The 27,567-nt window shown below is 47.4% G+C and overlaps 2 protein-coding genes across 3 annotated transcripts in view; one reads left to right on the top strand and one right to left on the bottom strand.

Moving 5' to 3' along the window:
* Positions 1 to 1,257: 1,257 nt before the first annotated feature.
* LOC146334229 (uncharacterized) lies at positions 1,258 to 6,724 on the top strand. The gene is made up of 3 exons (XM_084823449.1): positions 1,258 to 1,698; positions 3,693 to 3,869; positions 6,372 to 6,724. Exons 1-3 carry the CDS (start codon positions 1,360 to 1,362, stop codon positions 6,495 to 6,497), a joined length of 642 nt encoding a protein of 213 aa, XP_084679575.1. The 5' UTR covers positions 1,258 to 1,359; the 3' UTR covers positions 6,498 to 6,724.
* Positions 6,725 to 8,492: 1,768 nt separating this feature from the next.
* Positions 8,493 to 27,567, bottom strand: part of NAALADL1 (N-acetylated alpha-linked acidic dipeptidase like 1) — a 32,975-nt gene continuing 13,900 nt past the window's right edge. The window contains exons 6-19 of one of the 2 annotated variants that reach the window (XM_084824855.1): positions 27,336 to 27,429; positions 26,231 to 26,335; positions 25,776 to 25,861; positions 24,149 to 24,268; positions 22,448 to 22,533; positions 20,183 to 20,246; positions 17,895 to 17,962; positions 16,557 to 16,648; positions 15,374 to 15,464; positions 14,497 to 14,578; positions 12,928 to 13,101; positions 10,728 to 10,818; positions 9,696 to 9,788; positions 8,493 to 8,764 (exon numbers count right to left, since the gene is read on the bottom strand). In XM_084824855.1, the coding sequence (XP_084680981.1) occupies positions 8,593 to 8,764; positions 9,696 to 9,788; positions 10,728 to 10,818; positions 12,928 to 13,101; positions 14,497 to 14,578; positions 15,374 to 15,464; positions 16,557 to 16,648; positions 17,895 to 17,962; positions 20,183 to 20,246; positions 22,448 to 22,533; positions 24,149 to 24,268; positions 25,776 to 25,861; positions 26,231 to 26,335; positions 27,336 to 27,429 (1,418 nt within the window). In that variant the 3' untranslated portion in view covers positions 8,493 to 8,592. The remainder of the gene's footprint in view (positions 8,765 to 9,695; positions 9,789 to 10,727; positions 10,819 to 12,927; positions 13,102 to 14,496; positions 14,579 to 15,373; positions 15,465 to 16,556; positions 16,649 to 17,894; positions 17,963 to 20,182; positions 20,247 to 22,447; positions 22,534 to 24,148; positions 24,269 to 25,775; positions 25,862 to 26,230; positions 26,336 to 27,335; positions 27,430 to 27,567) is intronic. The other variant, XM_084824856.1, reaches the window with a different exon arrangement.

Raw genomic sequence — 27,567 nt, forward strand, 5'->3', positions numbered from 1 at the left:
GTCGTAGTCCAACACCACTGGAGGGCACCAGCTTGGGGAAGGCTGATGCAGGGCTGGCCCTACCATTAGGCAGAGTGAAGCAGTTGCCTCAGGCAGCAGATGCTGGGAGGCGGCAGCAAGGAGTTGGGAGGGGACAGCTGTGTAGTGCATGGCCTGCTCTGAACCCGGTAAGTTAGCCTGCTGCCTCCGGGTGCGCTGGAGGACATTGTCCTGTCGTCAGTGTTCAAGACAGATTCATCTGCTGGTCCAGTTGGCTTTTTGTCTGTGGAACAGGAGAGCCACCATCTTGTTCTTCTCCTCAGGCAGGAAAATGTCTTGGGCCGGCCCTGGCCTGGGCTGATGTACGCATTTAGTGGTGCGCTCTCTTACTTCACGTGTGCCATGCCCGAGTCCTCTGTCCGAACATTATTTTCCAAGCTAAGCCTTAACCCAGATTTACACCTCTGGCCTCCCTGGGGGCTTCTGGAGTCAGGACTCCCCTTCTGAGGAAAAGGCACATTCTGACAGAAGCCACAGTTCCTAACCTCAAATCCTTCCTAGAAGAGAGTCGCTTGTGATCCCTTGCAGCGTTTCGTTGTTCATTGCCAGCAAATGGGGGACGTGGCTGGTGACTGATACCAAAGAGAAAAAAGTTTAGCCTTGAGAAGAGGAGAGAGAAGAGAAGAGAAGAGAAGAGAAGAGAAGACTGAGGGGAGACCTCACATCCGCCTTCCACTGTCTGAAAGGTCGTCAGGCAATGGAGAACGACGGAGCAGACTCGTTCTCTGTTGCTCCCGAGGGCAGGATTAGAACCTACGGCTGTAAAATGTCAGGGAAGCCGATTTCGGCTAAATGTGAGGAGACCCTTCCTAACAGCGAGGGCTTTTCAGCAGTGGAACTGATTGCCTCAGGAGGTGGGGGGTTCTTCTCCGCTGCAGGTATTTCCGCAGAGACTGGACAGCCATCTGTCAGCGATGACACCCTGTTGTGCACAGCCTGGGTTGGACTAGATGATCTCCGAGGACACTTCCAACTCTACGATTCCACGATTAACTGTACAGAGAAAAAATGGGAAATTCAGAAAGCTTCCAGGAGGTCACGCTGAAAGATATCAGGCAGGGACACACGAGAATCGTTTCACTGGAGCAGAAAAGGTTGCCCAAAGGCTGACCCTGAAGCCACAGATGTTTCCAGGGTTGTCAGGCTGGACTGACTTTTTCCTTCCTGGTCTTGCTGCCCTGCGCACAGGTCTCGAAGGAGGCGGGATTCTTCCGGCTTGTGGGTGGAGCCACCCGGGGGCGGGGCTTCTCTGCCCCTATATCAGCAGGCGCTCCACCCGCAGCCAGGCAGTGCCTGCCTTTCCAGGGTGTCCGCGCCACAATGATCGGCTCCCGGGTGTGCTGGCAGCTGCTCCTCGGCTGGGCGCTGCTTCTGGGTCAGCCGGCGTGCGGGACGGAGGAGGGACAGGAGCCTCCTTCGGGAGAGGAGCCTCATTCAGAACCAAACCCTGCAGAAGATTCGGACGTTCCGGTGCGGCCCGAGCCATCCTCAGATGAACGGCTAGAGGCAAGGGCGAGACAACTGCGAAGATGGATGGAGGCGGAAGGGGAATCTCATCCAATGTTGAGTCACTGGAAGAGAAAAGCCATGGAGCATTATAATGAACGTAGCACCGGCCCTTTCTACAAACGTTTGGAAGGTGCAGATATGGAAATCAAGGTAAGGTGAAACAGATGGCTGGAGAGCCTCAGGGAGACGGGATGGATCACATCTGGGGACTTGTGCCTTTCCTAAAACAAACCCACCCCACTGAACCCCGGTTCCTTTACAACTGAAATATGTAACCGGGGGCGGGGGGGGTATTTGCCCTAACCCCCGTTCTAATCTTTACAAATCTTGTTCTACAACTCTTGAAAGGGAGCGGGCAATAGCGCTTCGATGAATAAGCATTTCTGCAGCAGTTATTTATTTATTTATTTATTTATTTATTTATTTATTTTATTTCATTTCATTTCTATACCGCCCAATAGCCGAAGCTCTCTGGGCGGTTCACAAAAACTAATCGAGTGAATTGTCCCCTCCTGCCGACATGGCTGTGTCACACCTGCTAGCGTGGACAGAGCATGGAGAAGCGGGGTTGCCCCTCCAGCACGTGGACAAATGCGGCCAGCCTAACGTCCAATCCAGACCTCTGGGGGGCTGTGCAGTCCCCCTTTCCCATTCAGAACAGTCGAAATGCCGCTCCTAAGGCCTAGCTGCTGGCAGAAAGAGCTTGGAGCTAAAATGTCCAGGTGTTCGGTATTTTGGGCCCTTCGCCTTTGACACCCAGCACGGAAACGCGGCCCCCGAGAACTTCTCTGCAGTCGAATCTGGCTGCTGCGCAATGACCGGGTGGTGCTCCGAGCTGCCCGTCCGGAAGCAGCCAGGCCAGAGTGGGTCTTTCCTAAGCCGAATCGTTCAGGGCTTTGCGTTTCCGGTCACAGAGTCCTCAGGGGCGCAGAAGCAGAAATCTCCCCCGCTTCTGCAAACTAGATCTGGGGGCCATGGAGGGACAAACCGAGGAAAGCCAAAGTCACGGGAAAGCGCTTAACAGGAGGTTTGGGGTGGAGTCAGCGTGGCTGGACAAGCAAAGGCTGCAACTGATTTCTCAAAGGAAACGGGAGTGGAGGGCATTGCCACTAATTTGGACTCACATCCTGGGCCCAGGCCCCATAAACCACACTGTACGGCAGCCTTCTCCCGCCCGGTTCACTCCAGCTCCCATTGCAACTGAAAGGCACCAGACTGAGAAGGCTCTTGTGAGGGTTGGGCGATTTCCCTTTGTAATGAGGGAAGGGCACTCTGTGCATGCTTAGACACCCTTTCTCACACCTTTCTCCCTTAGAATATTATTTGGGGTGAGGGTTGGGTGAATTTTCTTTGTAGTGGGGAAAGGCACTCCGCACATGCTTAGGGCATCTCTACACCAGCCTAAAATCCTGCATTTAAAACGGGGCTTTCTGCTTCCGTTTTAAATGCAGGATCACGTCGGCTCCCTTTTTCACGTGCTTCCTTTCCCCCACCCCCTTCCCCGCTCCGTCTCCCCGTCTCTGAGTCTTCCATTCTCTTTCATCGATCTCGCTCCTCTTCTTGCCGCTTTCCCTCTTTTCACGGGAGGAACTCAAGCGGAACACAACGGGGCAATTTGATAGCTCATGATCTGCGATCTATTTAAAAACGGAACAAAGGGCATTTAGTGCAGGAGACGCCTTGAATGATCCCGGTGTCGTGTAAAGAGCCCGCAAACTTCCGTGAGGGAGCCATCTCAATCGCAGGATAAAATTTCCGCAAACTTCCATGAGGGAGCCATCTCAATCGCAGGATAAAATTTCCGCAAACTTCCGTGAGGGAGCCATCTCAATCGCACCCTTTCTCACACCTTTCTCCCTTAGAATATTATTTGGGGTGAGGGTTGGGTGAATTTTCTTTGTAGTGGGGAAAGGCACTCTGCACATGCTTAGACACCCTTTCTCAAACCTTTCTTACTTAGCGTGTTCTGAGGCTTCATCCTTAACCTTGGAAGTAGATTCTGGGACTCAAATCAAGTCCTGGCTTAAAGCACATCCCCCCGCCCCCCCCGGGCACAATCAGCCTTGGGTTTGTGTGAGGACTGGGGAGGGAGGCGCAAGCGTGAGCAGCCTGCATTGCAAAGATCTCTTCTTCTTTGCTTCCAGAAAGCGATTGGGACTATGGTAACCTTCTCAATGTTAGTGGTGACCACCAACTGCACGAAGGAGGAAGGGATGCTGCCTGGGCCGCACTTTGGTCACAGGAGATTCTTTCACTTCATGCACCATGAACCAAATGAGGACGTGAAACATTGCGTGATTGTACCTGAACTCGAACAGGAGGTAAGATAACGACCAATTTTGCTTTGTTTTTAGTCAGGGTGCACACAGAAGTCAAACACCTTTGTCAGCCCTGGAAGTGGTACGGTCCTTTCGCAGTCCAAACATACTTGCACAATTTCACAACTGGCCTCAGGCAGGGCTCCTTCCCAGCCATGCTTCCCCATATCTTTCTAGGCAGAGATGCCAGGAACCGCACCAGAGGCTTTCCGCCTGCAAAGTATGCGCTCTACCTCATGTGTTTGACATTGTGGCCTTTGCACATGGTTGTAAACCAGAGGTGTGCACCGACCCCAAGATTCTGCTCAGACCCCAATTCAGTGCTTTGGGAAACAGCCTGTTTCTACTTGGACCAATTCAGAAGCTGTCCATTTTGCCTCAGGTACCAAACCAAGTCAGGATCTGGAAATCTGAGGTTTTGTGCCTCTAATGCACTATTATGAGAAATCAAAGACATGGTGTCAGGATGGAAATTGAGCCCATAGAGCCCCAGAGCAGTTCTGATTCTGAGGGGGAACAGCAATCCGTGGAGGAGGTGCTCGCTCATCTCTCACAAGCACAGCAGCTGGCAGAGATTCCTCCTGCCAGCATTCCTGGGATAGATAGTGACCCTGGCAGCGAGAGAGTGCTGGAGGGGGGCTTGCTGGATGCTCGGCGCAGATGCAGGGAGCAACGATAGATGGAAGGCACAGAAAGGAGGTGTAGCGCTTGTTTGGCATGCAAACAACGGTCGCGTCCCGAGGACCCGAGGGAAAGAGGGAGGATCTCTCCATAGCCCATAAGTGCAGGGTCTTCCCAAGGTTCTCCTTCAAACGGGGACCAACTGCCTTAACTGGAGCTTAGGCTACTCTGTTATCTATCCCCAGGGCTTTTCCTTGGTTAGTCGCCAGTGATTAGTACCTGTAAGAGTCATAAAGTAATAAAGGAATAAAGCCTTGGAAAGAATCCTCGTCGTCTGTGTCCTGAGTTGGCTATTGGAGGGGACTGCAAGAGGCAGCTAGGGCACTCCTGACACATGGCTATAACATTTTTCTCTTTGTCAGCAGCAGTTTAGATTTGCAGACGTAGGAGCCCTGTTGAAGGGGATTATGCCAGCCACATTTTGGAAAAAATAGTTGCAGGGGTTTTTGTGCTATGCATCTTTATATTTTGATTTGTTTAAAAGGAAACTGCCAATAACCTTTTTGTTTCTTAGCAGAACTGAATGCCATTTGTAGGGCTAGTCGCCCCTTCTGAGGAGATCACGCCTTGTAAGTTTCAGAGGCATTGATGCAGGGAATTTTGTGCAGGGATTGGCTAAGAAAATAAGCCAAGTTACTTGGGAAACCAACAGAAATAGCTCATTTGGATGTTTGCTTGTGGTCGATTTGTGTAGAAGAAATTGGAGAATGAGGAAAATAATTAAGCAGAGGTTGGATACTTCCTCTCTTTTCTTGGATGGAGTTCCTCCTTCATGCTTGAAGTTTAAAGGATAAGAAGATGATTTGCATTTCTAATTGCAAGCTTTAGCTACATTTCAGATGGCTGAAGATTGTTTTGTTAAAGCTCAGTGTGTTTTTCAAGTTGAACCTATATAGCTGGGATATATAGCTGTTGAAATCCACCTTCCCTGCGGAACCAAGCTGGTCCTCTGGCATTTCCCGCATGGCCACATCCCCTCCCTTGTCCCTTCTCCCAACCACCAATTTTTCGTTGGTTTCCCAGCTTTGGGATAGTTCTTTTCCTCATTCTCAAAGGGTTTCCTGGCTTTTGCATGTTTTTTCCCCCCATTCTAAAAGATTCCCCCTAAGTTCCTAAGGCCTGATTACTGTCACTAAGAACATTAAGCTAAACTATGCAGGTATTTTTTTGTTATTTGGGGCCCATCCCATTTTTGCCTTTTGGCCCCCACTGGAATGTGCCCCCCTGAGAGCTTCCCCAAATCTGAATATAACCCTTGGGCTGAAAGCGGTTCAACACCGCTGCTCTATACAGTCAGACCTAAGCAGCGCCACTGAGTTCAACGGAACCTACGCCGAAGATTGCAGTCGTGCCGAGGTAAACGAAATTATGAGATGTTATTAGCAGTTTGTTTGTTTAGGATGTCTGTGTTATACAGTGGCGTTTTTAACCAGAGTGTTAGCAAATTCGAGTATAATAATCGAGAGCGAGGTAGGGTGATGACGATGGGTTCTCTTTGGCGGCCGCCGCACTTCAAAACGGACACCTACACCCCTGCTCCTGAGAGTTTGCAATCCATTTCTCCGCAGACATTCAAGCTACTGGGTTTGTGATTCTTTGTTGGGGCTAATTTAAGAGATAAACAGAAAGCGTTCTTCAAAAACGAACAACCGAGAGCTGATCTTCTCTGATTGCTACGTGGGGTGCCAGGTGCAGGCATGAAATCCAGGACAGCGTGCTCTAGAGTACACTTCAGAGGACTCCGATAAGAATGGGGGATGTGTGATATTTGTAAAACAGGGCACTCTAGGACTCTCTGACTTGTTTGTTTCTTTGGCCTTTCAGAAAAAGAAATGCACGTTTTCAGTATTTTTGGATGCGAGGACTGGAACCGATGACATAGTTGACTGTTTCTGCCAACCAGTGCAAATCGATGAAGAAGGACCACCACGGTCCACTGAGGAATACTGAAGACACTGCCTCCTCTATGGAAACTGATGGCCAAGTGGGGGAGAGGGGAAGCCCCCCTCTTGGTTTGCCCCCTTCCTTCCACAGCTGCAACAGAATCACTTAGATGCAAGCTTGCAAACTCTCCCCCTAAAAGGGGCTGCTTGAGTCCACGGCAATCCCTCCTCCGCCTAGAATCTCTTTCCTTTTATTCTGAAGCAGGGTAATAAAATTCACTTGCACAAGCATGGCTACGTGGTTCAACAGCGGTGTGTTCCCCCCTTTCAGACTTCTGTGTCCCCCAACACAAACCCTCAGGGCAGCTGTGGGATGGGCCAAATCAAACAGCCACGCTACAGAATCTGGTGATTCAGCTCTTGTAGGACTGTACCCATTCAGGCTGCAGGGAGAGAATTAGCATGTCTGAATATTTTCCCCTATAAAAAACAGCAAGGTGAGGCAGAGTGTACAGATAAAGAATCATCTCCCTGACCGGCTACCTTTCTAAGAACAAAGAGAGTTTGACATGAGGGAGTATGCCAACACGCATTCGCCCACTTATAGACTGAAGTGGTACAGTCCTGTGAGTAGAGAGCATCACTATGCAGATGGGAAGGTAGGCAGTATCAGCCTGTCCGGGTTCCCCTTATGAACTGGACCCCCTGAGCAACTCCTTAAGGATCTCCTGCCTCCTTAAGAGTCCTACGTCTTTTCTTCCTTAGAGGAAAAAAGGTAGGATATAAATGCAATAAATAAATAGATAAAATACATCCACCATCATTAAGCAGCATTAATGTTAGATAAAACCATGAATTGGGCCGTAGGTCAGTGGCAGAGCCCCTGCTTTGCCTGCAGAGGGTGCCGGGTTCAGTCCCTGGCAGCATCACCAGTAAAAACCGCCAGTAGCAGGTGGCAGAAGTGGGGACTGGTGGCTCTAATGTCAGTGGGGCGGTGAATCTGCTCTGGGTTTCAGCCAGAAGAACCAGCCAGAACTCTAAAGGAGCTCTCCAAGGTGCTTTGCTTCACACTGCCTTTGGGGGTTTGGAAATGAGTATCTCCATCTCTGCACACCCTTGAATAGGAGTGGGGCCGGTTCTCTCCTTTCTCCCCTTTCTTTGCCTCAAGAAACAATGAGCTGGCATGGATAACCAGCTCTACTCAGAAATAAATCACATTTTTTTCAATGAGGCTTACTCCTGAGAAAGTCAGGGGGCTGCTTTTGGGTTCCCTTTGTTAAAAACAACAACAAACCTCCATGCAGCATCCTAGTTTTACATCCATTCCTGCAATGCCCTTCCCCTTCCCTTCTTCCTGATTCTCAGGTATGCAGAGCTTTATTGATTTTAAGAGCAGATGATTCGAATGTACAAATTTAAGGGAGTGCAGAACCCTACATTTCTATGAGCTCAAAAATGGATCACCCCCCCCCCATTCTCATCCATTTCCCTTGACCGAGCATGGAAAGGAGAACAGCGGCAGAAGTAACTCGGGATCCTATCAGCCAGCAGAGCGGGCAAAGGTGCTGTACACCGCATGGAGCCTATAGCTTTCCCCAATCCCTCCCTATAACCACACTTCCAAGGGCAATCCTTTCTAGCAAGCAGCCTTCCCGCCTTTTCCTTGTCACCAAGAGCATTGCCTTTTGTCCATGTGCTCTGCTGGATTTTTCTTTTTTTCCGGTGGCCCCTCTCCCTTTCTTTCCTCTTAAAATATGGCCAATAATGCCAGTGCCTTTGAATGGATGATAACAGGGTCAAAAAACGATGCCCTAGACACTTAGCTACGAGGTTGAAGCTGCACTTTTTTAAAGCAAGAAACAACAGAGAAAGGAACAAGATGGTTTGGGAGAGAAGTCACCAACTATTTAGCCATATTTAAGAGAAAGAGAGAGAGACCACAATAGCTGCCTGGATCGGTAAACTCTGTTGCTGCCCAATATTTCCCTCACCGCATTAATTTCTGTATAATCCCTTTACTGCGATTTGCTGGAAAGTAAACAATACAGAGATAAGGGAAGTTAAGCATTTTGACCACTCTTGAAGTCTTTTACGCATTTATTTAAAAGATTTAAAACCCGCCTTTCGATAATACAACAACGATAAGAATTGTTCCATCACCCTTATCCAGCTACGGGCTCAAGGATGGATGCGGCGTTCTCTATCGCTTGGATAGCGATCGTCAGGTGTTTATGGACACTCTTCCAGTCTCCCAGCGCTTTGGCGCTGTTGAATGCATCGGCAAGGCCTGGGAAGGTAGCAACAGTGGATGACTTGGAGGCCATGAGGACGTGGCTGCATGAGGAGAGAGGGGGGGGGTGAGGTGAGAAGAAGCAGCAGCAAAAACTGGGCCAAATTGCTCACAATATATGGACCGCAAAAAACGCTTTATTTAAGAAGGCCTTGAGCCTGTACAGGGATCTGGTGGGTTGGGCGCTGTTTCCGCTCATATTTTTTCCTGTAATTTTTATGTTTCCCTTGTATTTTAATGGATTGTTTTATCGTTTAAATCCATTTTAATTGGTTCTGGAAGCCGCCTTGAGTGCCATTCTTTGGTAGACATGCAGGATACAACTATAATAAGTAAATAAAATATAGTGCATTTACATATTTAGACTGCTAACATAGCTCCAACTGCCCGTTCCCCCGGACTGCAGACTCTGGGCTCTTCCACTGGCCAGGGAAGCAAGGGCCACTGAGACGCTGCACCCTCTGCCACCCAGGAAGAACATCACAGCAAGGGGAGACCAACCTGGTCCCATACAAGGGCTGGAGAAAGAGCATTGCAGGGAGCTTGTTTCGCCTTTCTCTACAAGCACTTTGAAACGAAGAACTGGTGCCCGAGTTTTGCTTTTTTCCTCCTCCCTCCGGATCCCTTTTGTGTTGTGTCTTTTACATTGTAAGCCTGAAGACAAGGACTGTCTTATTATTAATCATTGTAAGCCACACTGGGAGCCTTTTTTGGCTGAAGAAAAGGATATACTATAAATAAATCAATGACACAGGGAACGGCCTTATCAAATCATGCATCATGATTTTCTCTCTCTCCCCAGAGCAGCTAGTCAGACACTTTTAGGACAGGGATGGAAAACCTGTGACCCTCCAGATGTTGGTGGACTACAATGCCAATCATCCCTGGTCATTGGCCTTGCTGACTGAGGCTGATGGGAGCTCTGCTCCAGCAACATCTGGAGGGAAAGTTTCAGAGAAAGTTGGCTTTGCTTACCTGTAGTAATACTTGTCGGGGAAGGCCCTGGGGTTCAGGAACGCCCTTTCAAGCAGCATCAGCTGGTCGTTTACCATCCGCACATGGAGGGGGCTGTCAAGAAGCCCGGAGAAGGGAGAGAGAGACAAGGTTGGTTCTGAACAGGGTTGGGGAACCTTTTTCAGCCCGAGGGCTGAATCCCATCTCATCAGAGAAGCTCTCGGGGGCCACGTTCCAGTGGCGATGGTGGGTCAAGGACAAAAAGGGGAAAGCCAAAAATAGAAGAATCACCAGCCTCTTGTAGCTTAACGCTCTTATTGGCACTCACTAAGCCTGAGGAGAGGCATTTCAGCTTTTTAGAAGGGTGGGGGTGGGAAACTGCACGAAAGCCGGGACATTACCAAACGATTGGTGGTTTGGGAAAAGGAGGTGGGGCATGTCCCTCTAGAGAAACAAAGGGCTGGATTTGGAACCCAGGGGGGCTGGATTTGGCCCCCGGGCCTGAAACTCCCTGCCCCTGGTTCAAAGGATCCTTCATATAGCATTTCAGAGTGTCCAAGTCACTTCACATTCATTAATCCTAGGAATGCTTGCTAACAACCCTGTAAGGTAGGCTGTGATTGTTATCCACCAATTACAAATGGGAGAAAGGTATGACTGATGGCTGAAAAGTAGTGGGAGATCAGTCTATCAACAGACCACAAGGCCTTACAGCAAAGTTCACAGAGATGGCTAGCAAAAGCCAAGTTCGCACAGGAGCAATCAGTGTCGGTGAGTTATTTGAAACAAGCTTTAACACCATACAGGCAGCATAACTAACAGCGATCTGTTGACAGACTAATCTCCCACTACCTTTTGGCCATCAGTCATACCTTTCTCCCATCTGTAATTTGTGGATAAGAATTCTGGCCTACCTTACAGGGTTGTTAGTAAGCATTATTAGGATTAATGAATGTAAAGTGACTTGAACACTCTAAAATGCGATATACAGGTGTCGCATTTAAATACTTATATATAAAAACACAATGTTATGAAGCATGTTGGAACATTCACCTGGGAGATTCTTCTTTCCGCAGGTTTTCTATCCGCTGGTTAAGACCAGCGGCCGCTGACTGGAAGCGTGCAATTGCGTTCTTGAGGGGGACTGGAATGGGGGGAAGCAAAACAGATCAGGGTCTGGGTGGAAAAAGCCAAGCTGTTGCATGGACTATATGCTCCCTTTGTTGTCCTCGGAATCTATGATTCAAAAGGCCAAGTTAGACCTGACACAATTCACAGAGTCAGCAGTCGTGTGAATGGGTGTGTGTGTTTTAGAGTAAATAGCAGTGCAGAGGATCAGATTTGGATTCTGGTGGGAGGTAAGTGTTTTTTGATCCATTGTTCCTGATTCAGAAACAGTTGTCTGAATTCAGACCTGTGATTTACTCTTTTTTTTAAGCTATTTGTGCAATTGCTAATTACTTGAATGTTGTTTATTTATTTAATTTATTTATTTATTTAATTTTATTTTTATACCACCCAATAGCCGGGGTTCTCTGGGCAGTTCACAAAATTAAAACCACAAAAATATAACAAAAATACAATATAAAATATAACAGACCAAAACTACAGAATAAAAATACAACCAGAGCAAACAAAAAACTCAACAGCAGCGCAGATATTCAAAACGCGACAGCAGATTTAAGACAGCAGAGCTAAAAAACTGGAATGTTAAAATGCTAAAAATGCCTAGGAAAACAATAAAAAAAAAGGTCTGGATTGACCTTGGCAGCCCTTAGCAGAGGAAATCATGCCTCGGGGCCATGCATGTGGTCCTTAATCAGAGATGGGGAGAGGCAGAGTGCCCCTCGATCTTGTTGGGAACATTGCAATCTCGTCTGCAAGTGTCTGGGAGGGAGGGGGCAATGTTGCAGTTAGTTAATTCTGGGGAATTTTGACATACTTAGAGCATTTCTACACAAGCGATGTATTGCATGCTCATGATTGGCCACTCACGGAGGTTTGTGGGTCCTTCACATGATGTTGTCAACCTCCAGGACGTCTCCTGCACTTTCCCCCCTTTATCCCGCTTTCAAAAACAGTGGAGATAAAGCAACAAGGGACGTTAATCCATTTTATCGGCAGTGCATAATGACAGCAAAGTGCTATTATCACAGCACCATCTAGTGGCCGTAAAATTAAACGTATAGAAACATAGAACTTGCCGAGGACGGACTTCCCTTGATTCAAACCACGTGCTCGCCCATGTAAACTAGCCGGTTGTGATCCCACAAAGAATCCAGAAGCAGAAACCCCCAATATGGATGCGGGATTTCAGACTTGTATAATTAATCTCTTAGCCTTAGGATCTCTATAGCCTACAATGTGGTTTCCTGAGACTTCCTGCTTTCTTTGCTCCTCCCCTTCCTCCCTTCCTTCCTTCTTTCCTTCCTCTCTCCCTCCTTCTCACCTCTTCCATACCTGGGAGCAGATGTGTGTTTTTTGCAACTGCCTGTGTAATAGCACAAAAAATGGACTGAACAAACTTTTTGAAACTCTGTACTGTACCTGCATTTTTATATTCAAGAATATTTGAGAGTGAAGCTGTTTTGTTTCTCTTTTCCTAAGATAGCCTGTATGCAAGTAAGACTAGTAAAATGCTTGTTCTGTTTTGCCTTTTCTCTCTCTCTGCTAATTGCCTTTCTAACAGGAAGCATCATTACTGAATAATCCCATCAGATCTTTAGCCTTAAACAATATTTCTTTACAACATGGATGCACAGTTTACAACAGTTCACACAACCAATCAACAACTGGGAATAACGAGGAAACAAACCCACCCATGAACCCACCTCCAAGTCACTTGTGATCACTTGACCATGAACTGCTTCGTATGTAACTCCAATGGCTAAAACTACCCATGAGTTCTCAGGGTGGTGTGGGCGTGAACCGACAGCCCCCTGTCTATTTGCCACTTCCGCTTTGCATCCGCTCTCCTAAACAACCCAGGAATCTGGGTTATTAGTCATGACGTTGAGGGTTAAGCAACCCAGAGATTCAACCCGACAACAAACCATGGGTTCAAACTCTGGGCTGTTTAACTCTCAATAAACCCAGAGTGCCGGATTTGGACATCACAACAAACAACCCAGGAATGTTCCTGGGTTGTTTAGCAAAGCGGATGCAAACCAGAAGTGGCGAGTGTGTGGGAGGGAGGCTGCCACCCAACAACCCAGCCCTGCAGTGTGGTCCAGGACTGCCCCCACTGTCTCACCAAGCGAGATGCTGTGATTGGCCAGATCCGCCTGGAACACCTGCTCAGCAGTGCTGTACATCTGTTGCAGCATCTCCCCGTAGTCACTGACGTTGAGTGGCAGGATCAAGGCGTCTGCCAGGCGCAGCAAAACGTTGCCAGCCGTCCGTGCCACGGCCTGGTGGCTGGTGAACCCTGGGGGGATGAACCAGGTCATAGGGTGGCCACGTGTCCTCTTTTCCAGAAGAGCGGTCCTCTGTTTTGAAGCCATCCTCTATTTGACGGGCTACCAGAGCAGTGGAGATGGGTGGCTCTGATGTCGGTGGGGCAGTGAATCTGCTCCGGGTTTCAGTCAGAACCAGTCAGAACTCTAAAGCTTTGCACCTTGGAGAGCTCCTTTAGAGTTCTGACTGAAACCCGGAGCAGATTCACTGCCCCACCGACATCAGAGCCATCAGCCTCCGCTGTACTAAAGGACTGTCCCCTCTTTGGAGGCCTGTTGGGTCCAAGTCTGGTTTAAAAATAAAGCACTGTCAGAAGGGAGAGCCCAGAGGCCTTGAAGTTGCCCATCAGCAGCACCTGGAATGTAAGCTGACCACGCAGGCACACAGGTCATCTGGTCAATGTCTTCTACCCTACGCTGAAATGTACATTTCTCTTTAAATTATAATATTTTTTTCTAAATTTGCATCTGTACATATACATTAGCATATTCTATGATTCTATGATACGCACATTTTATGGAAAACAGTGTCCTCTTTTTGTGTGTGATGCATGTCCTCCTTCCTTGGCAATCCACAAAGGGCCACCCTAGCCGCAAAACAGCCTGGCCCGGAGCTGAGTACAACCTCAAAGCTGAGCGCAAAGTGCAGGGGAAGCAGGGAGAGGGCGACATGACAATACAAAGCCCTAATCTGTTTCTCTACTCCACTCGTCGACTGATAAACTTAGACCACGTGCCCCTTTAGTCGATTAACGTCTAAACTAAAGTGTCCCAAATCGTTTATGAAAGAAAGGGGCGAGGCAGAGAAGCAATGAAGAGGGAAAGGCAAAGCAAAGAGAATCACAGAATCATAGAATAGTAGGGTTGGAAAGGGCCTATAAGATCATCAAGTCCAAACCCGAAAAGGTTCCGGTTAGTAACGCTGTCGCTGAGCATCAGAGGGAGAGGAAGCAGCAGTTGGGCACCCGTCCACCGTGCCTGCATACAGCTCCAGTGAGTGCCCCCCTCTGTCTCTCTGCCAGCTCGCTGCTGCGGATGTCAGAGGGAGAGGAAGCAGCAGCCCTTCCACTCTGTCCATGGCCTGCTGAACTTTGCAACGAAGAATCTAGTGCCTGAATTTTGCTTTTTTTCCTCCTCCCTCCCAATCCCCTTTCCTTTTGTGTCGTGTCTTTTAGACTGTAAGCCCGCAGGTGGAGACTGTCTTATTTCTGTTAAAAAGGCACCGTGGAAGACTTTTTTTTGGATAAAGGGCAGGATAGATATGCTATTAATCAATCAATAATTCTACAGATATATAATCTGGAGATGTGGTTGCAAAACCAGGGGCTCGGTCCAGATGGCTTCAGCTTTCTACTCACATCCCTTACCTGGATCAATGAATTTTTCTGCGTAGTCGAAGGTGTCAAAGGCTGTGTGGTAAGCGGGATAGATACGTGCAGAGGACTTGCTCTAGGTGAAAGAACAAAGGAAAGAACAGCCATTTTGTTATGAGTTTCGCCATCTTGCACAGCCTGGTTTTTATTATTGATATACTTATTTATACACACTACTTCTACACCATTTGATATCCTAAAACCTCTAACCATTTTACAACAGATACATGTAATACAGTATAAACACTAATGTAAATAATAATAATAATAATAATAATAAATACCTTAAAATGTTACAATAAGGACAACAGCAGAAGAGAGCAGTGTCATGGATTTATTATAAGTCAGGGAAAGGCTGCGCAAACCGATACGTCTTCAAGAGCCGTTTAAAGATCGCCACCATTTCCACTTCTCAAACCACGTGTGGGGGAATGTTCCTAAAGGTGGGTGCCGCTACCGAGAAGACAGCGTATGTGCCGTTACCTGCCCACACACTGTTGGTCGTGGAGTGACCAATAAGGCCTCCTCGGAAAATCTCAGGGGTCGATTTAGTGTGTATAGGGCAGGAGTGTGGAACCTCTTTCAGGCTGAGGGCCGAACCCCGTTTCAGAGAAGCTTTCTGGGGCTGTGTTCCAGTGGTGGGAGGGGCCGAAGGCAAAAGGGGCGTGACCAACAATACCAGCATCTTGCCATCTAAGCCTCAGGAGAGGCATTTCAACCTTTAAAAAAGGGGGGGGGGAATGCAAGAGCTGGGAACCCACCAACCAATCAGGAGAAAGGTGGTGGGGCTGGGGGCTGGGGCGTGGTTTTCTGGGGAACCCTGCGGGGGCAGATTTGGCCCCCGGGACTGATGCTTTGCACCCAGACTTACCCGATCGTAGGTGTAAGCGATGTCCATGGATGTGATGCCCAAGTAATGAATAAACGGGGCAAAATCGCTTCCAGCACCCAGTGACCCTAAACTGAACAAGGCAGGAAGAGTGTAAGTTGGGAAGCAGTTCTCCAAGCTGGGACTAGAACATGCAACCTTCAGGCTTCTGCGAGGGCACAGGTGATGGCCTGGGCTGAGAGAGAGGGAGGGGAGGAAACCAGCTTAACTTAGCCCCCGATTTGCCCTTCCTCTGCTGTCATGCTCCCTGCTGGCACTAAGCAGAGTCTTTATTTCTCCCAGCTGACTCCACTAAAACAGCCCTTTATCCTCTGCGACTTTCCTCTCAGCCCAGCCGACTCATTATACTGGGTTGTGTGGCAAGGCAATTTTGTCAAGAAATGCACAGTTTAAAAAAAATAATATACCACCGTATCTCAGATGACTTTAGGGTGGGTTAACAATCATGTAAAAACTACTAGAATAAAACAAAATCCACAAAAATGAAAATAAAACAGCGCAAGAGGCAAAGCAAGTGAAATTGCCCAACACATCTAAAAGGCCTGAGTGAAGAAAAAGGGCCTAAATGGAGAGTGGGTTTCACAGATGGGTGCTACAGCTGTAAATGCCCTCTCTCTGGTTGCCACCCAGCCAGGGGTATCCAGAGGAAGACATCGACAGAAGACCTCAGTAGACGGCCATTCCACCAGCCCTGCAGAAAGTTTTTATTTTTTTCCTCTTCCCTCCCCATCCCTTTTTCCTTGCGTGTCATGGCTTTTTCGATTGTAAGCCTGCAGCCAGGGACTGTCTGCTTGTACGGATTATCTGTAAGCCGCTCCAGGAGTCTTTTTTTGGCTGAGGATCAAAATACTGTAAATAAAAATAAATGGGCAAGTTGGGAGCAGGTATTCCTTTAGGACCTAAAGTTCAGGCACCTAAGCCAGTTGGGGGCTTAGACAACAGCACTTTGAATTGGGTTCAGAAATGAATTGGTGTACGGCGGATGCTTACAGATTCCACAAAGTGCTGGATCTTTTTTGTTTTACATGGAGGGTTATTATTTGGTTATACGTGATTGAAGTTGGGCTGTTGCTGATCACCTCCAGGAATGGGGTATAAAAATTCGAGGGAATAGAGAGGGAAGGGGAGAGGAAGAGCCTCCCCGGCCTCCCCACAACCCTTTTACCTGGGGATAATCCCATAGGCAGGGCTGCTTCGGTTGAAGTGGCGTTTCCAGTTTTCATAGACGGACACAGACGTATCTGCTGGCGTCTTGACCTCAAGAGGAAAAGTAAGTGGGTAATTCCAGACATCCCTTTTCAGCAAGGATGAGGTCACACTGGAAACAATTTCTCTCCTAATGCTAGAACCCAAAGGGCTTGTCCCCTTAAGCCGAAAGGTGGGACATTCAGGAGAGAGAAAAGGGAGGACTTCTTCACACAGCGCGAAGTGCAAACGATGGAATTCGCTACCACAAGATGTAGTGATGCCCACCAATTTGGATGGCTTTAAAAATGGATTCAACAAATTCATGGAGGAGAAGGCTATCAATGGCTACTAGTCCTGATGGCTGCGTGCTACCTCCAGTATCAGAGGTACGCCAGTTGCTGGGGAACATGGGCAGGAGGGTGCTGTTGTTGCACTTATGTCCTGCTTGTGGGTGTCCCGTGGGCAGCCGGTTGGCCACTGTGTGAACAGAATGGTGGAGTGGATGGGCCCTGGGTCTGAGCCAGCAGGGCTCTTCTGATATTCATAAGGATACACCCTGGAGGAGACTGAAACAAGCCTTTTCTTCTCTCTCTCTCTCTCTCTCTTTTCAGCATGTTCCTCTTAGGGCTCTGTCCTATGGATGTCTAGACAGAAAAAGTCATACAACTCCCAGCATTCTCCAGCCAGGATGGCTGGCTGGGGCATGCTGGGAGTTGTAGGACTTTTTTTCTGCCTACGCATGCATAGGAGTGCACCCGTACATAATTTCTACACAACCCGTACAGAATTTCTACACAACCGTTAAAATTTTGGCAGGTGTAGCTTGTCCCACAGGTGATGCTACAACATTAAAAGCTTTTGCTAAATTCCCCTCCTATTCAGCTTTATCAATGCCCCTGGAGCCCCGTCCTCTTTTGTGCAAAAGGCAGAGCTTCCAAATCAGAGAGACAAGAGTCTTTTAGCACCTCTGTTATATGGGATCTTTCTTTCCTCCCCTCTTCTTTCACCAGCCTTTACTGCAAGATCCTTACCCTCACTGAAACATTCGAATGTCCTTGTGGATCAGACAGATATTAACTTAATCCAACATTCTGTTTCCAAAAACAGCCAGCTTCTGGAAACTCAAAAGCCCCTGTTATTTGCCCTCAGCAGCTGGTATTTAGAGACATAATACTCCTGGACATGGAGGCTTCATTAACTTACCATGGTTCACAATATTATTTTGCTGGGATAATTGTTCTAGCATTGGTCCTGCACACAGACAGTTATTCTAGGAAGCATTTATCCCCCACCCTCATAATCTCTCCAGTGTTACCTGGCGAGCAGCTGCAAAAATAACACTTTGAGCAGGTGGCGTTGCCTGGGCCCTCAAGGTAGCGTTGGCTGTCAAAGGAAAAAGAGAAGCAAAGAAGGTATTGAGTAGGGTTGCCAGCTTTCTTTTCTGGCAGCAGTGCTTCTTTGCTTTTAACAGCTGTGTGTCTGGCAAAGTTCATCAGGAGCAGCTTTCTCCCAGCATGCACTGTACACAGTGATGGGAGGAACAGCTGCCCATCAACCTGCTGAAAAATATGCCAGAAACTTCTGAAACTCTGCCAGAAAAAGAGACACCGGGCTTCTATGCAAAGGCTTTTATCCTGCACTCGAGATTGGTTACTCCCGGAAGTTTGCGGATCCTTTACATGACATCATCAACCTCCAGGGCCTCTCCCGTGCTTTGTGACAATTTCCACAGCTTTATTTGTAACGGGGATAATGAGCTATTTTAAAATGGCGATTTGAAAATCTCCGTGTATTTATGGAGTTGCGCTATAACAGCAGCTATATCACAGCACCATCTAGTGACTGCATAATGAAACATATAGAACTTGCAGATAAAGGAAATCCCCATGGGGAAAAAAGGGGGAAGTGTGTGTAAACGGCTGAGCTTAATCCTGCAAAGGATCTAGATGCAGAAGACCTGGTAAAGTTGTGGGATAAAAATCTGGTGCAGAGAAGCCTATTAACTCACTTCAAAAGACAAGAGCCACGTTATTTTAAAAATCAGCAACACAGATCTTAAGGACTAGGATCATTTCTCACCCTACACACACTTTTTGCAAAAGCCCACCAGAAATTTGCCCCGCTGCACTGTAGCAGCAAAAGGGAAAGGCCAGTGACCTAGAATGTGGTCCTGTACTGGTTAAAATGGACTGAAGGTGCTGCTTGATGCAGGAACCTTCCTGAAGCTAAGCAGGGCAGTGCCTGGATGGGAGATTCTCTATGCCGCTCTTGGATCTCCTTGATGGGAGAAAGGCCAGCGTGGAGAGGCAGTGTGGTGTAGTGGTTAGCTAAAGGTGGGAAATCTCTTACAGCCCAAGGGCTGAATTCTATTTCCGATAAGTTCCCAGGGGCCATGTTCTAGTGGCGGGAGGTACCAAAGCCGAAGGGGGCCAAAAATACCAAAAGAAACACCCACCCCAGCATACTGTAGTTTAAAGCTTTTACTAACGGTAATCAAGCCTTAGGAAAGGCATTTCAAGCATTCAGAATGGGGGGGAAACTGCACAAAAGCCAGGAAACCAACAACTGTCAGTTGAGAGAAAGGGGTGGAGCCAGGAGAAGGGGGCGTGGCCCACTGGGGAACCTCAGAGGGATGGAGTGGGACTCTACGGGAGCTGGATTTGGCTCTGGGGCCTTAGATTCCACACCCCTTGGCTAGAGCGTTGAACAAGTGTGGTGTAGAGGTTACAGTGTTGGCCTGGGACTCTGGAGATCCGTGTTCAAATCCTCACTTGGCCAGGAAGCTCACTGGGTGACTTCGGGCCAGTCACTGACTCGCTGCCTAGCCTACCTCACAGGGTTGTTGGGAGGATAAAATGGAGAGGAGGACCACCACGTACGCCGCCCTGGGTTCCTTGCAAGAGGAAAAAAGCCTGGATATAAATATCAATCCATCAGGCAGAAATTTGATAAGTTTTTATTTTAGTATATCTGTGTCCCACATTTGTTCCATCATGGAACTCAAGGGCGACACAGCCTGGGTTCCCGTACAGTCTCCCAGCCAAATACAGACCAGGCTAAGACCTGCTTAAGTCCAGCAAGATTGCTGCCCGATAGTCCCTCAGGCCATTCCCTGAACATTAACGGGAGTTGTAGGACATTTTTCCTGTCTAAACATGTATAGGTAGCATTGCATCTTAAATTATCATTTTAACAGTGTGTAATAAGTTGATCAGTACAGCTTGAAGGTGTGCAAATGCGAGAATTAAAGCACCTTCTCCTCAACGTACCTTCCACACCTTGTGAGTTTAACAAGGGAGAGACCCCCTTCTCTGTTACAGAACCCTGTTTTGTGAAAGTAAACGTGCAACAGGCACCAGCTTCACAGAGTTTTCAGTTTTGTTTACCTAGTTCGTCCTTTTATATTTCAATGCCTTTTAAATTGTTTAATGACCATTTTCTGTTCAGTTTTTTACTTGTATTCTTAGGATTCTATGGCCATTTTGATGTCTTGTTTTGTACAATGCCCTGATATCTTTGGATACCATTTTATTTTTTTTCTAATAATATGTAATAATAATAATATGTAGTAGTAGTAGTAATAATAATAATGGTGGCGCTTACCAAAGACCGCAATATCGACATTGATGTAAGCCACACTGCGCTCTTGTAATTTGCTGTAAAATTCCTGTGTGGGAGAAAGAGAGAGAGAATTCTCAAAGTTCCTTTTCTTAAGGACATTGGTACCAGAATTGGCTCTTTTATTATTGCTTTTGATTCTTATCTTCCCTTGTTCTGGTCAGCATCATCTCAAGCTCTACAAATTGTTGGAAAGTCTGGTGTGACTTGCAGCAGAGTTGCTTTATACGGAGAAAGCGTGGTAATGCAGCATTTGGTATTAGAGGGAATAAATGTAGGCTAGAGCCAGTTTAAAAGAAGGTCAAATCGACTTACTTTATTAGGGCTTTTATACACATCATCAGAGATAGCTCTCTAACACTGTTTAACTATAAGCACCCGCTAAAGCTGGGTGCATGAGTGTAAGTAAGCAAAGGCATGAGCTATGGTTGCTTGCTTTCACATGTTGCTTGTTGCAGAGGCAAAAGGAGGAAGAGGAAGAAGAGGGATCAGGACAAAGGAACTGATCAGACAAGAGGGATGACCAAGACAAATGGTCGTTGATGCAGTACATTCTCTATTGCTCCCTAGTGTCTGGAAACATGCGGCGTTGTTCCCATTATCCAAGACAAATTTGCTTGCTCACTGTGGTGTTCAAAGTCATGGAGCAAGTAAAGTCCTCTTACTAGAGCTGAACTATCACGGCAAAGCAGAGCGCTTTGCAAGAACGTCTGGTCCGAATGAACGAAGATAAAACTTTGCAAGGTGCTTGGAAACCGGACTGGAGATGGGAGACATCAGGAGAAGGGAAGGTAGCTCTGGGTACATCGACTTCAGCCCTGCTATGAATGTAACCATGGCAAGGCAGGCCTCCCTTGGGAGCGGGTTCCAACATCTGGGCAAGGCTCCTTGTGAAAAAGACATCCCCCCAGGTCCCAAGGGTTGCTGGGACACACAAGAAGGCCTCTGTACAAGATCTCAATCGGGGTGGGCACCTTTGGGCAGGGAGGTGTTCAGGGGCCACTTTAGAACAAACTAAATTTGACCCATTTAGCACCCCATAGCACTAAAACTGGGATGTCTAAACCCCTAAACCCACTCTTTTTTTTCTTTTCTGTTTTGCTGTAGAATTTGGCAGTGTGGCAGGAGAGGTGGAGGCCACAACAGTGGGCAGCGGGGGCTGTGTGCAGTCTACAGGCTACCTTTTGCCCAGACCTGATCTTGATAAGCAGGCAGGCAGGCACATACGGGAGGCGGCGATCCTTCAGATTATCTGGATCCCAAACGGTAAAAGTATTTGAGGGCACAATCCTATGCACGTTTAGACAGAAGAAAGGCCTACAACTCTCAGCGTTCCCCAGCCAGCGTGGAAATTGTAGGCCTTTTCTCCGTCTAAACATACACAGGATTGTGCCCTAAAGGCTATCACCAGCACTTTGAGTAAAGGAGCTTACAGACCGTCCTTTCACCTTAACATCCACTCCTGGTTTTCCCCCCAAGCTTCATTTCAGCAGTTTAATTCGGAGGCGGGGCAGGGCGGGCAGGGAGGACCTTTAGTTCTTGATGGAGTGAAATTACTGGGAGTAGGAAACTGCTGATTTATTGTAAATAACCCAGAGATCTGCCAGTAGATCCCAGTCTGCTTGTCCCTCTTCTAGGCTGCGTTGTAACTGGAATAACGGTTGCTGTTCTGTTGAGATTCTGCATCTCTCCTGATTCTAAGGAGAGATTTCCTGGGACCTGAGCTACAGGAGTATAGATGCATGCCTCCCCCTGAATCCACCTATAAACAAGAATATTATATGCCCATGCTACCATTCCTCCATCTCTTCCACTATGTAAGTCAAGGATGTTGAGCCTCAAGCTTGTTGGGCTGAGTCCTGCCCACCTGGGGTCCCAATTAGGAACTCTGCAGTTTCCTCTGCAGCTGCCCCCCGCTCCCTGAGCCACCAATCATTTGGTAGTTTCCCAGCTTTTGCCATCCCCCCTGCCTCCTAAAAGCTGGGCATGCCTCTCCTAAAACTTAGTTATTGGCAATAAAAGCTGTAAACTAAAATATGCTGGTAGTTTGTCTCCACCCCTTTTGCCTCAGGCCCCACCCCTTTCCCTTCAGCTCCACCCACCACTGGACTGCTGCCCCCGGGAGCATCTCCAAACCTGAATTCAGCACTCAGGCTAAAAGAGGTTCAACACCCTGGATTTAGATACTTGAGAATCGGCATAAACCACCTCTTCTTTTTTCGCACGCTCACACACTCCTGGTTCTTTTACCTCTGTGTACTCGGTGGAGCCAATGAGACCGAATTCCTCAGCACCCCAGCTGCCGAAAATAATGGATCTCCGTGGGCGCCACTTCCCTGAAAGAAAGAAAAAGGCCCAGGCCAGGTTTTAATCCCGTAACTGCTAGGATGTTATCTGCAAAAACTAGACATGGCCGGGTACATCCTGGATCATGGTCTTTGCTCCTGCAGAAGCTCTAATCCAGTAAATTGCAGCTGGGTGGATAGCAGCAGGCTGGCTGATCATGAAGTCCCAGGTTCAAATCCCAGGATAACAACCCTGCTGTTGAATTTGACTGTGCGAAAGAGACACTAGACCAGCTGTCCCCAATTCAGTGGCCTCCAGAGGTGTTGGACTACTACTCCCATCCTGATGATGGGAGTTGTAGCCCAACACCTCTGGTGGGCACCAGGTTGGAGAAGGCTGCCCTAGACAGTAGCAGTGGCAGTTAAGACCCTAGACACCCCAGGGTTGGTCTGAATGTAAATGACACTACTGCTACCTTGATGAAGCTATGCAGGGCTGGGTCTGTTCACTGGCTGGCTGGCTGGCTGGCTGGGAGACCCCCCCCCCACCAACCCACCTCTGCTCCATGTACATAAACTTGATGGAAGAAAGGTGTGATGTCGATGTTACTTGTTTCCCCCTTCCCTGCCCCGCCTACGAGAACTTTTGAAACTAAGAACTGGGGCGTGAGTTTTGCTTTTTTCCTCCTCCCTCCCAATCCCTTCTCCTTTTGTGTCATGTCCTTTAGCTTGTAAACCTGAGGGCAGGGACTGTCTTTTTATTAATCTGTATAAACCACTCTGGGAGCCTTTTTTGGCTGCAGGGTAGGGTAAAGTGTTGAAAATAAATAGACGAATACATAAATACATAAGTCAACCTATCCAGGTGTGAAAGTTTGAGGCCTACAGAGGCAAAAGGGGAAAAGGTCAGGCTTGGAGACCTGGAGTTTTCTCGGGGGGGGGGGAACCCTGAGAGGAGTAGTTTCGTTTCTCCAGTTAAATGTCATTTCTCCACTTAAGTTTCATTTCTTCAGGTTTGAAGCAGTACTTTTGGTTTTGAGGGAAGAGTATACAAAGAGAGAGAGAGAGAGAGAGAGAGCCAATGAGAGCAGCGACAGCCAGAGCCTGAAGTGAGAGCAGAGTCTGAAGAGTGAGCAGGAAGAAGCAGCCTAGAAAAGTCTAAGGACGGCTAGGGTAAAGGCACTGGTGTTTTGCAACTTTTCTTTTAATGTCTTTTGTATCACTCAGCTCTATTGTGTAAATACCTTTAGTTGTAATTTGCTTTAAATCTACCAGTAAATCTACCAGTAAACAGTTAAACCCCAAGGGTCTAGAGTGTCAGTCACCCCACGACTACAGCCTAAACCCCACGTTACTGGAAAGGGGAAGGTAAAAGGTAGGAAGGTGGGACACTTAAGGAGGGAAGTGATCTTTAAGGGGTTGCTCAGGGGGTCCAGGTCATAAGTGGAACCCTGACAGAAGTGTTCTGACGGGCCAGGACTCCTCACTTGTCTCTCCACAACTGTCCAGCCAGAGGAGGAAATGGGCAAATCAGCTGTTCTGGAGGAGGGATCCAAACTTGTGAACTGCACCCTCAACTTTGCCCCCTGCCTACCAGGCCTTCCCCTGGAGTTGCCACAGTTTGCCCCGCAGTAAACAGAAAATCCACCCCATATGCCAAGCTCACCTTCCTTCACCATCTTGCCCAACACCCGTGTGACCTCCAGCATTACAGCTGTCCCGCTGCTGGGATCAATAGCTCCATGCACCCAGCTGTCCCGGTGGTTACCATATAGGACGTACCGGTCTAGGGGAGGAGAGAGGAGAAACTTCACAAAAATGAAATGCAGGTGTGTGTCGGTGTTGGCCTGGGGCATAAAAAGGGAAAGGTTTATCATAAGAGAAGAATGGCCTGCCTTCTCCATATTTTATTGTACTCCATTACATTTGCCATTCATTTGCAGCCCCTTTAACCAGAGTGTTCCTTGTACCAGAATTAATGTAAGATATACAACATGATGCATGGCAATATGCTTCAGTGCTGCTCAGTCAATTTCAATGCATTTTGAAGGAAACAAAGGAAGGAGAAGAGATTAGTAGTACAAGTAGTTTTGTTTTCTTTTAATATCTAACCCATGCTATCCCCAGGCCATCGGGCAGGTAATAGCAATTGCGAAACGCACCGCAACAAACCCACCTAGGTGATGTATTGAAAATAGAATATGTCACCGAAAAAGCATATTGAAATTCCTCAAACAAAAGAGCCTTGCAGCACCATGACAAAATGTTTAGACTTGTTCTGAATTTTTAGAGCTTCTTCTGAAAAAGATTTCCCACCCTTGCTTTAGGGGAAAGGAGATTCCTTTCCAAATTATGGGACTGTGACATTACCAGAAATTTCGTGAGGCCATTAATCCTAGAATCACTAAGGGAGGCTGTGATACCTTAAAGCATATCATACATTAGAATGGGTTTAAATAGTGGCATGGTACATTTCCGTGTACTTTAGTGTTGTTTGATCAGTGCAATGAAACCACAGAAGGAACCAGGCTAGCAACAAAGAAACAAGGTAATAATAATTCTGGAGGGGGTATAAACAGATGGATCTTTTAAAGGAGCTCAGATTGAGAGTTCAAATATGGATCTCTGGTTTTGGAAAGAGTGTGTCTGTGTGTCGGACTTTAGCTGCTACTAAAACCCAAATCTAGCTGAAGCAAGCAAGACTTGGCAATTAGCAACTTCTGCAATCTTTTCGTGGGTGGATTTTGCTTTAAGATTGAAAGCTGAACTGCTACCCCTGCTCCTTCTGCCTGATCCAACCCTAAATACGTTGGAGAATTAACTCATTTACTAAAAGGCAGACAACACTGTATTTCTGGTGGTAGGCGGCAGTATTGCAACTGAAACTCTCCCCACGACCTGAGTTCGATCCTAGTGGAAGCCGGGTCTCAGGTAGCCGGCTCAGGTCGACTCAGCCCTCCATCCTTCCACGGTCGGTGAAATGAGCACCCAGCTTGCTGGGGGAAAGGTAGTCACGACTGGGGAAGGCAATGGCAAACCACCCCGCTACAGTCTGCCATGAAAACGCCAGCGCAAGCAGGCGTCCCTCCAGGGGTCAGTAATGACCGGTGCTTGCACAGGAGGAACCTTTCCTTCCAGAGCAAAGAGCTGGGGTTAGTTAGGAAAGAGTTAGGAACCTGCCATTCCTAACAGTTTCGAGGTGGCACAAGTGAAGTCCTGGAGTGGATCCTACCAAGAAAGAGGGCACAGTATAGATGGAGGGGCAGAGGCACCGGCTGCGCAGGACAACTCACCCGGTTCGACACTTCCTCGTATCAGCCCCATCACGTTGGAAGATGTGTTGATCCGTCTCTGGTTATAGACATTGACCTGGACGTCACTAGAAAGCAAAGGGCACCGGGTACAGTTAAACAAGGAGGGAGGAACCTCTTTCCGCACAAGAGCCACATTCCATTGCAGAGAAGCTCCCGGGGGCCCCATTCCAGTGGTGGGTGGAGCTAAAGGCAGAAGGGGCGGGGCCAAAAACGCCAGCATATTTTAGCTCTTCCTGCCCATTTCAGCCTTTTAGAATGGGGGGAAATTGCGCAAAAGCCGGGACACCACCACCACACAGCAAAGAAATAATGAGAAAACAAAATCACTCTTTGAGATGTGTGTGATTGACTCTGGGTGATTCGACCTCAGTGCCATGACTTTCTGCCTCCAGTGGGGAGGCAGGACAGAGTGGAGAACTCTCATTTAGAGATACCTGATATCAGAGAATGACCCATTTTGCTGGAATCCGGGGCCGAGATGGTAGATGCAACCCAAAGCTCCTTGCCAGGAGTTATTTGCTTTAGGACCAGCCAGGTCACTGCAAGTACAACACAAAGTTTAGAGCTTTGCCATGCCAGCTTGCCTAACCCTTAACTTGTATTTGCCTGATCCGGGGTGTGTGTGTGTGTGTGGGGGGGGGAGTGTATTATTTTCCTAATTCTTTTACAACGTTCTCAGTAACAGATACTGTTCCATTACGATTGCCAAGAAGGAATAAGAATTAATTTGTAAGTCTCCATCTAGCTGAGATCTTCCAGCTCTTTTGGAAACTAGCAGTTCTTGAACGTTTTTCACTTGAAATTATTGCAACAGATAAACCTTCTTCAATAATGAGAATAATAATGCTATCAGGAGGGCTATCAAGTATTGCATCTGTCTTATGTTCATGATTACGTTGTTCTGTAATGGGCTAGCTGACCGTCCTCCTGTTGAACTATGTAGTATATGGGAGTAAGGCCATCCTATTTCTATCTGTGGATTTATGGTTATAATTTACAAATTTTCCTGCTACATTTAAAAAAATGTGCACAGCCGTTGTTGCTTTAATTTGCAAGACCGGCTTTCTTACATTGTATTTAATATTAATTTTATAACATAATTATTTAAATTTAATATATTTATCTGATCTTTTTCCATTTTGTTTTATGCAAGCATGTGTGTGTGTTTTAATTCTGGATACTCTTCCTGTTTGACGGCCTAAAAAAAAGAAATACAGAGTACTGAAATTGATAGGTTAAAAGTTAACATCGTTTCTCTAAAGATTGGCAACAAGATTTAAAATTCATGGTGTCGCCCTCCCCATTTCTTTCTTTCAGACTGTCCCTCAAATTTAATTTCGAAATCTGAATTTTGAAATTTGAAAACCTTGGGGTTTTCTTAGCCACGTCTCAAACCTCTGTGGAATTTTATTTTACACTCTGGGCAAAAGAATAGCTTCCATCTAAATCAGAGATGTTGTTCTCCTCACACACATCCACTTCCTTTTCACATCATCCCGAGAGAAATTCTTCTTGTAGGCATCAAAGAGTTTTACTCACCAGATTAGCTTCTTGGCATCCTCAAAGCCAATGGGTTGTGTCGGGATCGGAGGAATGCCTATAATCTGGTCCTCTGAGATCCTATAGGTGAAATCTGCAAGCGGAGAGATGAGGAAGGTAGGAAGGAAGATGGACTAAGATGGTGCTAGATGGGGCTTTTTTGTGCACTTGTGATTGGTGACTCATGAAAGTGTGCAGGTCCTTTACATGATGTTGTCAACCTCCTGGGCCT

This window comes from Heloderma suspectum, chromosome 17 (assembly GCF_057233095.1).
Source record: "Heloderma suspectum isolate Gila_16-S chromosome 17, 16-S_ref, whole genome shotgun sequence".
In the NCBI taxonomy this organism is placed as follows: Eukaryota; Metazoa; Chordata; class Lepidosauria; order Squamata; family Helodermatidae; genus Heloderma; species Heloderma suspectum.

Excerpts from the sequence above, each read along its gene's own strand:
- LOC146334229 (XM_084823449.1), top strand. The coding sequence starts at position 1,360 with ATGATCGGCTCCCGGGTGTGCTGGCAGCTGCTCCTCGGCTGGGCGCTG. Across the intron at positions 1,699-3,692 it reads GTGCAGATATGGAAATCAAG|AAAGCGATTGGGACTATGGT; the intron begins GTAAGGTGAAAC and ends CTTTGCTTCCAG. Across the intron at positions 3,870-6,371 it reads TACCTGAACTCGAACAGGAG|AAAAAGAAATGCACGTTTTC; the intron begins GTAAGATAACGA and ends TTGGCCTTTCAG.